The sequence below is a fragment of the Symphodus melops genome, assembly GCF_947650265.1.
Source record: "Symphodus melops genome assembly, chromosome: 22".
In the NCBI taxonomy this organism is placed as follows: domain Eukaryota; kingdom Metazoa; phylum Chordata; class Actinopteri; order Labriformes; family Labridae; genus Symphodus; species Symphodus melops.
The window spans coordinates 6,068,120-6,085,989 of record NC_136712.1 but is presented as its reverse complement, the minus strand read 5'-3'; the positions used below and the strand labels follow the sequence as shown (position 1 = coordinate 6,085,989).

General features: G+C 41.5%; 2 protein-coding genes across 4 annotated transcripts in view; both read left to right on the top strand.

Moving 5' to 3' along the window:
- The window catches only part of adipor2 (adiponectin receptor 2), a gene marked incomplete at its 5' end in the record, with an annotated part of 13,167 nt that extends 7,027 nt beyond the window's left edge, over window positions 1–6,140 (top strand). Inside the window, 6 exons of the mRNA XM_079335502.1 lie at window positions 746–919; window positions 1,940–2,111; window positions 2,819–3,005; window positions 3,102–3,289; window positions 3,626–3,819; window positions 4,349–6,140. Of these exons, the coding sequence (XP_079191628.1) occupies window positions 746–919; window positions 1,940–2,111; window positions 2,819–3,005; window positions 3,102–3,289; window positions 3,626–3,819; window positions 4,349–4,477 (1,044 nt within the window). The 3' untranslated portion in view covers window positions 4,478–6,140. The remainder of the gene's footprint in view (window positions 1–745; window positions 920–1,939; window positions 2,112–2,818; window positions 3,006–3,101; window positions 3,290–3,625; window positions 3,820–4,348) is intronic.
- A 777-nt stretch (window positions 6,141–6,917) lies between these two features.
- tspan11 (tetraspanin 11) lies at window positions 6,918–17,589 on the top strand. 3 transcript variants are annotated; one of them, XM_079335806.1, is made up of 8 exons: window positions 6,918–7,073; window positions 9,124–9,229; window positions 10,606–10,797; window positions 11,936–12,010; window positions 12,973–13,077; window positions 13,527–13,685; window positions 14,199–14,285; window positions 15,218–15,310. In XM_079335806.1, the coding sequence occupies exons 2-8, from the start codon at window positions 9,146–9,148 to the stop codon at window positions 15,293–15,295; spliced, it is 780 nt and encodes a 259-aa protein (XP_079191932.1). In that variant the 5' UTR covers window positions 6,918–7,073; window positions 9,124–9,145; the 3' UTR covers window positions 15,296–15,310. The 3 variants fall into 3 exon arrangements, with proteins under 3 accessions (XP_079191932.1, XP_079191930.1, XP_079191931.1); XM_079335804.1 differs by lacking the exon at window positions 6,918–7,073 and adding an exon at window positions 7,274–7,428; XM_079335805.1 differs by lacking the exons at window positions 6,918–7,073; window positions 15,218–15,310 and adding exons at window positions 7,278–7,428; window positions 16,741–17,589.
- Window positions 17,590–17,870: the final 281 nt, after the last annotated feature.

The following is a 17,870-nucleotide window of genomic DNA, read 5'->3' as shown; positions in this document are numbered from 1 at the left end:
ATCGATGCCTTCTGAGCGTGCCTGTGTGCAGGTCTGTTTGTTTGCGTGTCACTTATGATGAATGGCTGTGTTTTTATCACAGAGCACTCGTCATATTAATTCTGCGCCCGGCTCCCCAGCTGTGACAGCTATTGTGGTAGATTGAATTCACGCAGTCTGTCCCATCTTCCATTTATTAACTCAAGATTTGACCGAGCGTGTCGACATCTGTTCAAACCAATATTTGCTCCCTTTCCCTCAAACATACGCTGGATGTTGAAGTTTTGCTTGGAATAACAACTACCTGACCTCATCAAGTTGAACACAATCAGCGGGTCTGAGTATGCTTACTGGAGTGCTTTTCAGCCCGAGCACCTTTGAGGCGTCTTAGTTCAAAAATAAGGAAACAACTTGCAGCATCGTAGCTAACACAAAATGTGACACAGGGATTAAGTCATCTGTCTTTTTACGATCTGTCAAACCTTAGTTAGTGAGCGGGGATCAATGACGGACCTGAAAGGAAGTTCTCCTGTCAAATTGAATTGAATTTGCATGTCAGAGCAGGATTATGCAATCGGAGATCAACGGGGTCAAACACATGTCATCATGTGGTTGAAGCAGGTGGAGACCTAAGGTCATCCTCCTAATCTCTCATTCATGATTCATTCTTTTAAACATTCTGGAGGCCGGCACTCTTGCAGAGTCTTCAAATCCTTGAGTTCTTAAAAAAAACAAAAACCAGGCCTGTTTTTGTTTGGCTCCTCAGAAAGTCCCAGAGTGTGAAGGGGACAGAAGACAAAGCGACGAGGATGACAGGGGAGCTGAAGGCGAGGAGAAGGAGGAGGAGAACGAGAGGAGCGGCGATGAAGGTTTCATGGGGATGACGCCGCTGCTGCAGGCTCACCACGCCATGGAGAGGATGGAGGAGTTCGTACACAAGGTAACAAACACTAACTCACACTTGCTGCTGTGTCAGAGTAAAGCTTTACGTCTCCTTTCTATAACAAATATCTACAAACACACATTTGTTCATCTTCCCCTGAAGCTATGTTTGTTTTATGAAGCGGCTTTGTAACTGAAACACACAGTAAAGCACGCCGTGAAAGACGTATGAAACCATAAAAAACTCAATGAAAACACAGTGTTGTGTACTGAACAGACCTGAAACGCTCTGCTCTATTGTGCAGATCTATTTGAGCTCCACTTTAGCTCCTACAGAGAACAACACGTTTCATAAATGTGACAGGCCACCCTAGAAATGGTCCAACTAGAAACAGTCACTTTTAAAAATAAGTGTCTCGAGGTCTCGTTTTAAAGCAGGAAGTGACTAAATGACTGGCATATAACTGTTTGCTCCTTCTTCTTCTTACTGTGACAGAAGCTCTCAGAATAAAGTCATGGCATGAGAGGATTTTATAATCAAGTCAGTCCTTTAAGGCTCTTCTGTATCCACGACCGACCATTATAAGTTCACTTTTGAAATAACAAAAACAAACAAGCAGGCCCCAACGTTAGAGTCTCTCTGGAAGATGACACTGCTTTAACTTGGCCTCAAGAGTGCAGCAGCTGAGACTCAAACACACACGCACACGCACACGCACACGCACACGCACACTGACAGTCTGCTGAAATTACAACCAGCAGGTAGTATATTGGAGAAATTAATCACTGGAGAGAAACTGTCTCTGTGTCCTCCCCATCAAGTGTGTTTACCATAGCAGGCTTCAAGGTATTAATTTACTTCACTTGGCCCAGATACTGATCTTTTGCCTCGTGATGGCATACTGCAGGTCCCACAATACCCTCATAGGTCAGAGGTCATTCATGTACAGTGAACAACAAGCTTCTTCTCTTTAAGGACGTTTTGATGTTGTTCACACTAGCCTTAAATTGTTTCTATGAACTTAAATATGATGATAATAAAAAGTTCTCTGTCTTGGGTCTTTCATGAACCAATCAGGTGTGGGAGGGCAGGTGGCGAGTAATACCTCATGACGTGCTCCCCGATTGGCTGAAGGACAACGACTTCCTGCTTCATGGACACAGGCCGCCCATGCCTTCTTTTCGCGCCTGCTTTAAGAGCATCTTCAGAATCCACACAGAGACAGGAAACATCTGGACACATCTGCTAGGTAACACACGCACACACACACACACACACACACACACGCACACACACAAACACACACACACTCCCTTTTACCGTGATCTCTAAAGGAGAGTTTATGAGCGAGGACTAAGAAAATACACACTTATAAAACAAACAAAGAACGAGTTATCTTTATGACTTAATTTGTGTTCCTTTATGTAACGTATCTCTAAATTAATCCTAATGGATGTAGGTTGGGCAACAGAAAGTTATGTAAAAATTTCACAACCTAAAATCCACCCTCCTTGCCTTCACATAAGCACTGTGTAAGAAGTCAAAGTTCTCAAATCCCTTAAATTCCAGGTCTTTTCTGATCAGCTTTGTCTTTATTTGGACTGAACGCTTTAATCGAGATAAGCTGGATTTTTATTTATGCCAAATAAAAAGCTGCTTGTTGTTTCTCTACTTTGCTAAAGCATGTCTTATTTGTATTCTGAAACTTCCTAAAAGCCAGGCCAGCTTTGTTTCTGCTGCCACCTAGTGGTTAAATATAGACAGTGCATCTAGATTTCTTCAAGGCAAGTTTATTTATTTCAGGAAGACTTGACACTATTAATCCACGGTGATGCTGCAGCTGAGAACATTAGTGGGGTGCAACATAAAAAAAAACAACAACAAACAAACAAAAGACATTTGTATATTTTATGTTTTCTTCTCACTTCTTCATCCCTCGTATCCTCTGTTCTGCAGGCTGTTTGGTTTTCCTCTTTCTGGGCCTGATGTACATGTTCAGACCGAACATATCGTTCGTGGCTCCGGTCCAGGAAAAGGTAGTGATCGGCTTGTTTTTCCTGGGAGCCATCCTCTGCCTCTCCTTCTCCTGGCTCTTCCACACAGTCTACTGCCACTCTGAGGGCGTCTCCAGAGTCTTCTCCAAGTACGACGCTCACAGATTTTTACTCTTTAAGGTTCAGCAGACGAAAGATATCCTGAACATTAACACAACCCCCCCTTCTTGTTTTGCTGTGTTCAGGTTGGACTACAGTGGGATCGCCTTCCTGATCATGGGTTCCTTTGTCCCCTGGTTGTACTACGCCTTCTATTGCTCCCCTCAGCCCTGCTTCATCTACCTGATAGTAGTGTGTACACTGGGACTGGCTGCCATCACCGTCTCCCAGTGCGACTTCTTCGCCACGCCTCAATACAGAGCAGTCCGAGCTGGTAAGAGGGCCATTTCAATTTCAATTTTTAAGGTGCATAAAGCAGCTGAGGTTAGCTATCACATTGCAACGTGAATAGAGATAGATAATAACTTGTAAATAGTTGACCTAGTGGTTCCTCAGCATTATATTTCAGCATCTTTCAGACACTTTTTTTTTTTTTTTTTGGTGTTTCAAACCTCATCTGTTCTGTTCTGATAGATTCCACTGAGTAGTTTTCAGAAGGCAGCCATTTCCAAAATATAGAACAAAAGGAGATGGATAGCTGTGATTATTGTGAAGAAGACACATTCTTTGATGAGGTTTAAGCACTCACAGTTTTCCTCTCTGCGTCTAGGGGTGTTTGTGGGTCTCGGTCTGAGCGGCGTGGTTCCCACCCTGCACTTTGTCATCAGCGAGGGTCCGATCAAAGCGACCACCATGGGTCAGATGGGCTGGCTGCTCCTCATGGCGACACTTTACATCACAGGGGCCTGTTTGTACGCCGCTCGCATCCCCGAGAGGTTCTTCCCCGGCAAATGTGACATCTGGGTAAGTGACTTAACAAACGCACGAGACAATTTAATGTTCACGATAAAATGCACGCGTGCGATAACAGAGTACCGACGTCGACACACCGGCGTAACACGTTCAGATGCAAATCAAACACTGAGAGGTTTAACTCTCAAAGTAATATCTCAAGCACTTCACAGAATATTGTTTTAAAAATGTGCACTGACAAACATCATGGAATTGAATTCTCATTTTCCAGTTACACAAGATACTGTACTACACATGTGCATCATCAAAGGACACACACATAAATGCAATTAGAAAATATTGTAGGGATTCAATCTCAAAGTAAAAATGCTTTTTTTTTTCTCTGACAAAATATTTCAGGGTTTAATTACCAGTGTTCAAAAAACCAATTTCTGACAAAATATTTCACAGTTTAACTCTCACATAAGTACATACCTACAAATGCATTGACCAGATATTTAGGGAATAAATTCAGAATATCTAAAGCAACCTCAAAGTATCCTCTTCTGATTGTCTCTGTTTGACTCTCTCTGTTTCTTAGTTTCACTCCCACCAGCTGTTCCACATCTTGGTGGTCGCGGGGGCCTTCGTTCATTTCCACAGTGTTTCCAACCTGCAGGAGTTTCGCTTCACGGTGGGAGCGGGCTGCGCCGATGACGGCGCTCTCTAACCGACACACATACTTACTCACTCATCCTGTTGCACACATTACAGGGAGGCACTGGTTCTGATAATATGCACAGAGTTTGAGACACACATTCAGATACAAACACTCTCCCCACAGACTGAAAACCGAAGTGGCTTGTCTGGTGTGTGTCAGTGTGCGTAATACACCGGATGGCCTCCCAGTGGGCGCTGTAAAAACTGACTGACGAGGGTTTGGTTCTATTTCTGACCCCCTCAGTCTGTCCACTCCCAACTCCTCTGGCTCTGTCACTTTGAATTTCAAAGCACTTCAAAGTTTAATAAACCAGTTTTTGAGACTCTACTCTTTCCAAGAAGTGACCCCCACATTTCTCCTGTGCTGGGCTCTGACATTGAAAAGTCGAATGGTTTGATTTTAAAAAGGAAGTGTAATTGTGGCTTTAAGAAAAGAAACGAGGGTGTTTTGTTTTTTTTATTAAAAAAAAAACAAAACTGTTTTCTCCAGTCTGAGAACTTTCAATGATGAAAAACGAAAAACAAGTGTCTTTGGATTTCTTCAATGACTGTGAAGGTAGCAAAGAGAGATGTCACTTTACTTTTAAAAGTAAAAAAAAAAAAAAGTTTTTTTTCTCCATGTAAATAAGATTTCTAAATTTTGGGTTATAGATTTGTATGAAATATATATGAAAAAAAAATAAAAAAATCAAATGAGGGCAAGCATAACTGAATATGTTTAAAGACAAGTCGATGAAAGAGGAGGATGAAGAGGTGTATTATCTACAACGGCATCTCGCAGGAGGTGCAGTGATACAGTGAGGCTGTGTTTGGAGGGATGTGCTTCAAACAAGTTTATGTCATCCATTTTTATACACCCATGGGAGGTGTAGGAGAGGAGGAAAACTAAGGCACGACATCTCAATCTTATCAAACAAACAGCAACCATAAGACTCACTAGTATTTAGTCTCGAGTGACCGAAACTGGTGTGCTTCAAACCAAAAGTCCAAACCACGTTTCAACGACGCAGGTTTGTTTCTTTCCCTTTGACACACCCTACTTGTGGCTCAAACTGCATTATCTCTGCAGAAAACGACACAGCTCACTGTGGTCTTCCTCCTCTGTAACACTTCTTAAGATTCAACTCCTCACAGAACAACCATACTCTGTCTAAAAACACGTTTTTCTTTTTGATTGGCTTGTATTGTATTTTACCCACTGCTTTTTCTATTATTATAACTACAAGCTTTAATTTCACTTTTTCTTTTCTATTCGTTATCTCTGCTTTCTGTTTCGATTTATCAAAATAGCAAAACGACAAAGATCTGCTGAAATTAAACACTATGACCTTTTAATTGTTTTATGGCAAAACCAAAATCTCAACCATGCACAATGGAAACACTTCTGTTCTGAACTGCTCATTTGAAATGTAGATGTGCAAGTTTCCATTTGCTGGCAGCTTTTTTTTTTCCTGAACAGGAGGTGGATCTGCTAGATGAGTGGTCAGCATCTCTTCTTTGCATTTTGCTTTTCTTTTTTTCTTTTCTGTTCATATTTTATCTAATTTATTTCTCTTGGGGGAGTGCATACCGTTTGTTGAAGCACATGTTTTGTTCTGATGGGGGTGTTTGATTGCAATAGACCTTTATATCTGCTGTATTGTTCTAATAAAAAAAATGTTTTTTGAATCTGAGCTCTTTTCGTATTAACTTATGAGACACTCATCACATCACCACTGTGACTGCCAGAGTCTGTAACCACACCAAATGCTTTCTTTTAAAACTCTAGTCCAAAAAAAATGTATACTAATACTTGGTTGACCACTAGATGGCACTGTAAACCCAGTGATCTAAATTATATTTACATTTAATTTTAATTTAAAGCAGTGCCTTAGGGCCTAATAATTAAGACGTAAAATGACGTGATGACACGAACGTCACGTCACATTTTTACCTATTAAGACGTAAACAGTTTCTAAAGTCTCGGATTAAGAAATAATAGCTTATTTTTACGTATCAAGACATAATTTGTGACATGTTGGCACAAACGTCAGACTAGACCTGAATCCTGGAAATGCTTTACAAATAAATTATTTCTTTGTTGTATGGTTTTTGAATTATTTTTTTTGTGTGTGTTTTGTTATTCCTTGTTAAGTGTCTTGACTTAAAAAGATAAGCCCTGTATGAGTCTGATTTATTATCTCCTTTTTGTGGCTACAATGATGACAGTGAGCCTTTGCGTTATGCTGCCTTCCAGGACAGTCAGAACAAAAGTTAAATACAGAGAAATAAACGTATTTTTTTAGGCAGCATATCCTCACTAATTCTAGTGTATTATCGATTTAGTCAAGGATAATTAATCGTGAAAGCATTAAATGAAATAGATTTTTTTCCGTTCAGTTGTATCAGCTCTCGAACAAAGGCCGAATGTGTGTTAAGTTCTGTAAAGGTAATGAATGTAAAAAATACGAGGCGCACGTGAAGGCAGCGCCTACACGCACCTTGGCTCAGGCTGTCGGACTGAAAGCAACAAGCTTGTCTGGATAATACGCCCACTGCTACACTGCTGGGCACTTTGAATTTGACGGGAATAACAACACAAGAGGTTGACTTTGTCGTGTCGTCTGGTGAGTCATTTCTGTGTGAGACGAAAACGTCAGCTTGTCGATGTACAGGTTAGATTATTCCTTTAAACTTTGTCCTGCACGAAGCTGCAGTTGGAGAGGCGGGTTTTTTTTTTCAAGATGCTCGAGCGCTTTCTGTTATAGACCAAAATCGTCTTGAATAAGAAGAGTCATGAAGTTTGACCTTTCCGGAGGGACAACTTTTCGTCTGGTTAGCGGAAGGACACATCCAGTGGTCAAAGTCCAATTGTTCCCCCATTTTTATTCCTTGGAAAAACAAGGGACGTTTCTTGTTAATTCAGGGCAATTTTTGCTAAAAAAGCATATTTTGACACTATGAGCACTTAAATAATATGAGGTAAGTAACAGGGCATAATGTCAGCCAGCAGGTATGTTGATAGAATATCCTTAACAAATGTTTGCGGTGACTTTTGCCCCTGCGCAATGATATGAACTTTCATTTAATTGTAACCAGGTGAGTTAATTATTATAATTATTAGTGTGTGGTAGGGGACATTTTTAACTGAATATTAATACATGATATATCTCGATATTTTCTTCTATAAATAAATAACTTAAACATGGTTCTAAGTCAAATCGACATAGGTCAAACAAATGTCACACAGCCACGTTTATTATCAGCCAGCTGCACAATGTCAATATGTACTTAAACACTACCCCCCCATTGTGAAATAATAAAGCTCATAGCAGTGTTAATTATTATGCAGTTGGTCTGTTGAAAGAAGGACAGAGGGGGTGAGAGGAGAGACTGGCAAACTGATGGCTAAGATAACAAAGGAAACAATCCAAGTAAACAATAATCTCTTACCCTATCATGTTTAGAAATCTATTGCTTTAAAACTAGATATATTTTACATCCCTCGTCTCGAGGCACGTGTCAGGATAGCAACAGATTTATACTCCTTTAAAACTATTACTGTACATTTTTTAAAATTCAAAGTGTGGTTAAGCGTTAACAGGATCAGAAGGAAGTTTAAAAATATCAATAGCAGAAGTGTCTCCTAGAAACAGCATACACTCCTTAATCAACAGAAAGCCTCTAACAGTATAATTTAATCTACATTAGGGCACAAGGCTGCGTCTGCTCTGAGCTAGTCAAAATTAGATTTGCAATGATTAACAAAAATCACAACTACAAACCTACTGGATAGTTTTGACAAAGGGCTCAGCTCTTCTTGGATAGAAGACGGGGGGCTCCAATAGGAAAACAAAACAAATGGAAACCCCTGCACGAGGGATACTGAACAGATCAATTTTAGGAGTCTAAGTGCTTCTCAGCCCTTTTTATTTAAAGAACTGGAACTGTGCTCTCAATCAATGATTCAAAGGTTTATGGTCTGTTCAGCCGGTATGAATAATTGAAGCCTTGGGGTTACAAGGTCGTATAAGAGCAGATTTATATTGTAATGTTGGATTCTGCCTCAGTGTCAGATTCAAGGTTTTTCCAGTCTTACCGTGAGGCCTTCAGGGACAGCCACTTGATACTCCAGTGTGATCAGCTGGGAGTTAGGAGCTGTCAGGAGTAATACATTGTTGGGAACAATGCTGGAGTGATTCTGTTTTGAAACATAATCGAGTCACGTGATGTCGCTGCTTAGCTGTGTCTTTGGTTGGGACCTTTAATGGGCAGCTTGCATCTCTTTTACAAACATACTCTTATAAGCCTCGCTTGCAGTAGCACAAATATTAGACAGAGCTGAGGCTAAAGGATGTAAGGACTCGGTTCAGTTACCTGTCAGTGATAATTTGTATTTAATTTTAGTTTGCTTGTCCTCATAAAGACGTGAACTTAAGTGTTAGCGAGAGGAAACTAGCTCAGTTTTTCTCTGATCCTGTTTTCAGTTTCAGATATGCACCATAGACTAAGATGTTATATATATTTCTCTAAAAATAAAACATATATTTCTTTGTTGTTCAAAATCAAGTTTTGTTAATGTGAACCCTTTAGAAGCATTCAGTCTGCATTGTTTGATGTCATTTGTTTGACTTTCCTTCCTCCTCCCCTCACTTGAGAAATCGTCTGTCCTTTCAGAGCTGAATTGGAGGACGGAAAGATGTCGGCGGGGAATAAAGAGGACCAGGACTGGCAGGCCGTGTGTCTCAAGTACCTGCTCTTTGTTTTCAACTTTCTCTTCTGGGTAAGCGCGAGCTGTCAATGTTCTCCCCTTTCTGAGTAATCACCCTCAAGAAGAAAACACTGGATTCACTTCGTCATCCGTCACTCGTGGCCAGTGATACTCGCACAGCCTTAAAAAAAAAAGAAAAAAAAAAGCTTTGCATGTGAGAATTTTGTGATACCGATGAGTTGTTACACCATTGATAGATCTCACAATGACTTCATGGATATGTTTGTTTGTGTAGCCTGGAGATAAAAAGTGAACTTGAAATCATAACTCTTTGGTAAATGATACAGTTACAAAGTAAGAGACAGTAAATGATGACTGTTCCTTTAACACTGCGGGCAGAGAGAGACAGAGGATGGAGACAGTCAGAAAAAAGAGGGAGAGAGAGTGTTGATTTTGAAAACTCTGGCTCAGCTGTGGACTCGTCCCAAAGTGAGTTGTAAATTATCCGGAGCCTGTCAGTGGGAGACGGCAGCGCACTTTATGATACTGCAGTTTATGGCCTGAAGTGTATGCGGCAGGAGCTGTCGAGCGGATTTTCTTGGCTCCCTTTTGATTCTTTGAAAGTGAAGTGAAAATAGTGTGTTTGTGTGAGAAGTAGACAGAAGAGGGTTGAACCTTTATCATCAGTCTCTGTCACCACCCAGACTGCACAGTCTCCTCTATATTTATCACACCTTCTCCTACTTCTATCCTCTACTGCTCCAAGTAAATGGAACAATATACAAAGCATTCTTACCTAAATATTAAATCAACCTACTGATACTTTGATACTTTGACTATCTAAAAAAAAAAATCTGTCTAAAACCCCCCCCCAAAAAACAAACAAACTTGAATTTCCCTCGGTATCAATAAAGTATCTATCTCTACCGATTCAGCACATAGGTTTGATGCAGCACAAGTCAAACACATCATACAAGGTATTTTAAAAAACTTGTATTCATAAGTACTTTGTCTATGCTGAATCAATATATAAAGTGCTAACTGTGCTGTAGTTGTACAATAGTCCTCTCTCTCTGCCAGGCCCTGAGTGTGTCTAAGTGCTGCCTCCCCGTGTTGTTGTGATTATGTGGATCTTGCTTTTGACGGAAATTGAAAGGGAGGATGAAGGGCAGACACTCTCCGAGGCATTTCCTATCCGCCCGCCTGATGAGAGGAGCACATCTGGACACCACCCTGTGTCTGTTTCCCCTTTCTGTTTGCAAGGAAGTGGTCATTGCGCCCTGACTTGACCTCCGAGGTCTCCAGTGCCTGGAGCGCCACTTTTTCCTTTCTTCACTTTTCACCCAATCCTATTCCCATGTTCCTCTCCTGTTGTTTCTTCTTGTGTCTTATCTAAAAGCATTGGATTTACTTCCTGCCCCCCCCCTCCTCCTTCTCCTCTCTTCTAGATGGGTGGAGCAGCTGTCTTGGGTGTTGGAGTCTGGACCCTGGTGGAGAAAAGTGACTACTTGAGTCTGCTGGCATCCAGCACTTTTGCTGTCTCAGCGTATATCCTGATCCTGGCTGGAAGCCTGGTGGTGGTTACAGGCTTCCTCGGTTGTTGCGCCGTCATCCGGGAGCAGAGGAGCTGCCTGTCCATGGTGAGACAGGGGACCCAGGGAAGGAGTTTCTAATGCCGCCGGTCACCACTGCAGTCCACTTATTGTCTCTCGCACTTATCACGGTCGCACACAAACATGGAGCCCCTGCATTCTCACCTGATGCTGACGAATCACTGTGGAAAAACCCGAGGTGTCCTCATTATTTTTACAGAGACGGGGCCCAGTGGGAGAAAAAGCAAGCAGGAGGTGAACGGCTATTTTTAGCGCCCATTCTTCTGCGGTGGACGGATGGAGCAAAAGTAGAGAGGAATGGCCTCGAAGAGGTGACGAGGAAGATGTGTGTTAACAATTTGATGTGGTGCATTTCTGTTGATTACCCACTGGATCAATGTGCTATTAAAAGATGTGTTTTCAGGGATTACGATTGTTGGCTAGCATGTGAAAGTGAGCTTCTTTTTTTTTTTTTTTAAAGGACTGTGAAGTTAGAATTTTGTCTGGGCACAAACACGGACTGAAATGCTTTTAACTAAAAATCCTCTAACTGAGAGAAACAGAGCTGACTGTTTGTCTGTGACACAATTAATGTAAAGGAAAGTGTCATTTATTACTCGAGCAACACAACGGATGCCCTACAGCGGTGTCTTTGAGCCGAGGTTTGCCATCACTTTGTTGTGCACAATGTGTGCCTCGTGTTCCTTCAGCCTGAGAAAACTGAAGTGTGCTGATTGCCACTCTGTTACTACAGTTACACAACAGCACTACATAGTGTTCATCATAACACCATTGTTAACTGTTCTTTGACATTGATGTTTTTCTTTTTGCAGGTTTTGAATGGTCCCATTAGTGGATGATGTCTGATTGATTGAATTATTTGTTTTCCTCAGGAATACAAATCAGTGTTCCTCCTCTCGTGGTGATAATATTTAAATCAGCTTCATTTAGTTCCTGCTAAAAACGAATTACGGCTCATTCTGGAAAGGGTTTCCCTGACAAAGACAAATCTATTTTCGATTGCCTGTATTTGTGTGCCGTTGCCATCTAAGTTTGTCGTCACAGATGGAGCACATTGACAGCTGATGGAGCTTTTTGTTGAGCCGTCGAGAGCGTGAGCTACTTTCTCAAATTAGAGAGCGAACCACCTCTCTCACTGGTCCTCTGCCTTCTTTGTGATCCACAGTACTTCCTCTGTCTGCTGCTGATCTTCTTGATTGAACTGGTCGCTGGAGTATTGGCTTACGTCTATTACCAAAGGGTAAGTAACTTGTTGTTGTGCACTCACTGGGCCGTTGAAATGATTGACATAAAAAACACTCGCCTGGTTTCACTCCTCAAACTGGACTGATGTTGATGTTACACTTTGTGTTGGGCCTCGAGGGGTGTGTTGATATTTGATGACTGAAACTTCAGAGGTGCTGTCAGTATCATTATAAAGATGTTGGCGATGATATGTGCCTGCTAATGGATCAAAATGGACACCCACGGCTATTTGCTGCGTTGTTTTGACATCTGATACCACCTCGTGATTTTGTTATCTGATTATTTATTTTTTTCTTCCATTTTTCCTTAGTGGTCTCTATTCTTTATAATTTGGAAAAGATTATGATAAAGCTGTGGAGATTTGGCAATTCCTAAACTCTTTTTTTGTGGGTTTTTTTTACATTTATATGTGCGTGCCACCTTCTCGGCGCGTCATGTTCCGTTTCTTGAGTTTATCTCCGACACTGTTCTTTTGGATCCTGTTATCACAAAATCATCTTCCTGTCAGTCAGCTTCGGGCTGCAAAGAGCACCAGGCGAGCTGAGAGTTACTGAAATGGAAAAGGGTTCAGGACAGGATAGAATCACTTTAGAGATAAGGGCTCTCCTCCTCCATCTCTGGTGTGTGTGTGTGTGTGTGTGTGTGTGTGTGTGTGTGTGTGTGTGTGTGTGTGTGTGTGTGTGTGTGTGTGTGTGTGTGTGTGTGTGTGTGTGTGTGTGTGTGTGTGTGTGTGTGTGTGTGTGTGTGTGTGTGTGTGTGTGTGTGTGTGTGTGTGTGTGTGTGTGTGTGTGTGTGTGTGTGTGTCAACAGATGCGGGGGAGTTGCTGCCTGGGTATCTTGCCCTCATCCTCCCACTTTTTCACTTCTTCTACTAAGCTTATCCTTTTTGAACTCTCTCACCTTTGCAGTCATTGCTTTCTAACAGAGTGTGTCTGCTGTCTCTCTCTGATTTTCCAGCTGAGTGAAGAGCTGAAGCACCATCTCAGCCAGACGATGACTGAGAACTACGCCCAGCCAGGAAAGCACGCCATCACATTTGCAGTGGACAAACTTCAACAAGACGTATGGATTATATTTGCTAAAACGTTGAGGTTTTGTTGGGTTGGATTTCGATGAGGTGCTTTTTCTCCAGAATGAATCACACAGTGATTTTTTTTTTCATGACTCAGGGTAAAGAAACCCCGTCTGAAGATGTTTTATTGTGATGACATGAAGAATGTCTCTTATCTTTTAATGGTATCTGTTGGGGCTTCCTCTAAGTATTCTTGATAAATATTTTAATCACCTGAGCGAAAGAGAAAAGGTATTGTCTCTTCCTCCAGTTTCAATTATACTGAAAGCTTCCAAAATATTGATTTGTGGAAGTTGTTGCAGCCAAACTGATAAATCTGACTTGAACTTCAGATAGTGGCTGCTTTGTGAGCAGCAGCAGAGGGTGTTGTCATTTGCTTACTGTGTGTGACATCTCAAAAACCAAACCCTTGACTTTACTCTTTTTTTTTCATCTCCAGTTCAAGTGCTGTGGCAGCAACAACTCCTATGATTGGTCGACGAGTGTTTTCGTGTTGTCAATGGCGGCAGAGAGGAGGATGGTGCCTGACAGCTGTTGTAAAACCATCACCCCTCTGTGTGGCAGGAGACACCACCCGTCCAACATCTACAAGGTCGAGGTAAGTGGACTACACACCTCCTGGCTAATGGATTTGCATTCAATAAAAACAACATTCACATTACATTGGAGTTTTCCTGGTACTTCCTCACAGGAACTCCAAACAGTGAAAGAAGCAGAGAAAAGCTTTTTTATCTGATCTCACTTCACATGAATAAAACACAAGGTTTTCAGCTGTGCTGCCTCGACAATATTTTTGACTTTTATGTGTCTAAGCCCTCAGCTTCCTCTAACTGCTCACAGTACACTGACTGCGACATGTGCAAACGCTTGAACGTGAACATGTCCTCAGAAAAGAGTCCAACATGGATCTTTCACCAAATACAGGATGTTTTAAATGAAGACAAAGAGAAGTTAGTTTGTGTTGGTATCATATGGCGCACGCAATCCTCAGTAAACCTGCATCTTCCTGCACAACATGTGCTGGTTTTCTGCAATAAGAATGTAGCCACTGTGGCTACGTGCTCAACGTGTTGTCTTCCATCGTCTTTAAGTTGAGCCGTTCACTCTGCAGGGAGGCTGCATCACCAAGCTGGAGCAGTTTCTGGCCGACCACCTGCTGATCATTGGTGCTGTGGGGATAGGCGTGGCTTGTCTGCAGGTAGGTAAAAAACACACTGCACAGGTTCTGTAATGTAGCAGAATATTATACTCTATATAAAACTAAAAACACTTACGATGAAAAAAGAGAGAATGCTTTTACCTCTGGGAGAGAGATGCTGCCCTTGGTTGAATACGACCTTACAGAAGATGAGCAAATGGGTTTTTATATTACCATTGCTCAAAATGTTCCACCAAAGGTCAACGACCTCTTCATGGGCATGTCTTTTCAACTTGCCCGAGTCTCTTAATCATCATAATCCAATTTTTTTCCGACCCTGTTATTAGATTTGTCCCAGTACGAGAGTGACTTGAGCTTTTAAGCCTTGCTGAGACGAGCAGGAAGCCATTTTTCTTTTCACAAATCTGTCCTCCCCGTCATCTTTCAGCTTTTCATCAAACCTTTGTTAATTCACTCGAGGGAAACCTGAGACCCAACCTGCATCATTTATCCCCAGTGACATACAACAGACTGATGCACTCTTTTCATACCCACCATATTACGTACTGTTCAGCTTTCATCAGGCGACTGGGAGCTGAAAACAAGTCAACTTTAATTTCACAATAAGGCCAGAAGCTAATCCCCAGCCTAACATGCTAACATAAACATCCTAATAATTGTGCAAAGACTTTATTTTAATCATGTGTAAAGGGATAAATAAGTGGAAAATACAAAAATGATAATGTGTTCTGTGAGCCTGTTCTTTGTTAACTCTTTTTAATCCAATCAAATGCAGCCTGCACGTCTTGTACTTGTCAACTGTTCAGTGTATCCGAGTGTCGTAAACTTTCTGTATGTAACATCAGCTTAATGAACATCTGAATTGATATCCAATCAGACTAGCTGTACAGCATGTCTCGTCTACTTCACTAACCCGTCTATGGAGAAGTGTATTGTGTGTCTTCATGTCCTCGTGCTGTGTGTCACTGTAGCTGGCTGGGGCAGCACTGACTGCCTGCTTTATCTATCTGCTCTATAAAGAAGAGGAGGAGGACTTCGGTACATTGTGATTAAGCTCTCGAGCACCTTTTTGGTTCAATCAAGTGGAGAGACGAGGTTTGAGGGCCCTGTGGACATTCTACATCTGCACGTTTGTCCTCGTGTGTCTGTCTGCTCGGCGTCAAATTGCTAAATCTGCGCTTTGTGTCTTTTTCTTCGGCAGAAGGCGAAACATGCAGCTGCCTTGCTTTGGCTGTGTATTGCAAATTGTTGCTCGGCATGTTGTGATTATGGGCTGCTCCGGCTGATGAGCATGACGTGATAACGGTCAGACATCATGAGAAACATTAGAACTGCTACAGCACTGCCACGTCCTTTTTACAGAACTTACTATAAAATACCTGCGCTCCCAAGGATAAAGAAAAAAAACCATATGATGACAAATGTGTTCACAGTATAGACCACACTGCAAGTTTTTTTTAACTGAGACTTTAATTTTCTTCTGTCTTTAATTCTTTGTACATGCGCTCATACATTGAGGAAAAGCATTGTGTTGTTGCCATAGTTACTTGCAATCTAAAACAGGCTGTGCTGTAACAATAATTCAAGGAGTTTCTCACTTTTCCTCTGACGTAATTGTTCTCTCAGCCAGAATATTATACTGTATGTCCTCCTTAGATCTGTCAGTGATGGTGGAGAATGGAGGGCTGAAAAACATTACAGACAGAACACAGAAACTTGCCTGAAGACAGATTATTAAGAATCTATAAATAGTGCTGACCTGCACTGTAATGCTTTATCCGAGGGCTTTTAAAGACTGGGCATTTGCCTGTGTATTCATCAAACCTGGCCAGCCCGAAGCTTTATCGATTTCTCTTCCTTTAATTTTTGGCCCGTTTGATAAAAATGTGCAGTGTTGGGCGGTCGTGGGATTTTTTTAGGTTTGGCATTCATTATTGTGTTCACACTCGCCCATCAGCATGCAATGTGGCACGTGTGTTTCTTCTGTGTCTTATCAATTTCATGCTTGATACCTTACTGCTTATTTAAAGAGGAGCTTTTTTCATTGGGCAGAAAAATGTGCGTGTCAGACAAACATGAAAGAAAACACGAGCAGTGTGAGAGTTTTAAGCTGTCTCTGAGAAAGATCAGCGACACGCTGTTTGTAAGACACGTCCCACTGACATTTTAAAAGGTTTCTGAATCAGCAGCCTGCTAAGTTTTTATTCTTGAATATCGGTTTGGTATCAGCTCTGATTTTCACTTTTAGTGCAGTTCTAAAGAAGATGAATGTCTGTGCATGAATCTTCTTTCTGACCCCACACCCAGCGCTTCGTTTTGCACCAGCCAGTGTACACTCGCGCTGCTTGACTGCTGACATCGCCAGAGTAACCCCTGACTACTACTCCTCCCTAACCATCACCTTTAACCCCTCTCTATCCCCCACACTTAGTAGCTGCCTGCAGACTTCCATGGTGACCGAGCAACTATTTGACCTCACACGTCCTGTTTTCAGATCTGTGGCATGGTGTTCACCAGCTGCTTGTACAGAAGGATCAAGACGGACCCTTACTGAGCACAGCAGACATCCCCGACCTACCAACTACGACAGGCAGACGGAGCAATGACCTGCTGACACCTTCCCCTCAACCTTCTGGATCCTGAGCTCTGATCTGGTGATCAGAGTGAAATGCACAGACGAACAGAAACATGATGCGTTATTGACCAACGGGATAATTTTCTAGCTTCCACTTGTACATTATTGACACCTGAATCGCTAAACAAATGAGGCATGCATTTAGGCCAAAGCAACACAGAAAGAAAGGATCATGCATACTTCTAATGCGTTCTACCTTTTTTAACTTAATGAAGGTCTACATTGACTCATCATGTTTTCATTGTTTAGACTTTTAGACCTTTTATTTGTTGGGGCTATACCACTTCTAAAGTAAGCTAAGTGAGAACAAAGTCTCCGCTGGTGTAACTGCTTTGGAGAAAGAGCATTTATGGTTGTAACTTTAGACGTCATGATGTGCCTCTTTCTATTTTTTCTGGTATTAATTCATTGACTGAAATCCTTCAAAGGAAACTGAAGCGTGGCCATTTGTAACATATAACACCAATAAGTATATTTGTAGTTTTTTGTTAATTTCTTAATAGAAGAGCACTAAATGGTAAACATATGGTTAATTAAACACCATGTGTATAAGGCTACAACATTTAATATGATCATCTAATATGTGAAGTAATTTGCTCTAACTTTCCCTGGAGTGACGACTCCCCCTAGTGGTCAGCGCTGGTCATGTAATTTCCAATGAAATGTAAAAAACTGTGTGATTAACCTCTGCACATGAGGTGAGTGAAATATGAAGACCTTTCCTTTAATGCACTTCTGTACACCACCAACATACACTACGACTTCAGTGATAAAGTAAGAAGGATAATTTTTGTGACTATGTCAGCAAGATTTGAAATGCAGAAGCTTCGTTAAACTCTATCTAATCCATGGTGAGCTGTGATTGTTGTATTTCAATATGAATGGTGGATTTTAAGAGAAACACTACCATATGAGAAGTTCATGAGTTAACACTGACATTCTGCACTGAACAGTAAAAAAAGCTCACTTCTACAAGGGCCAGAGAATGT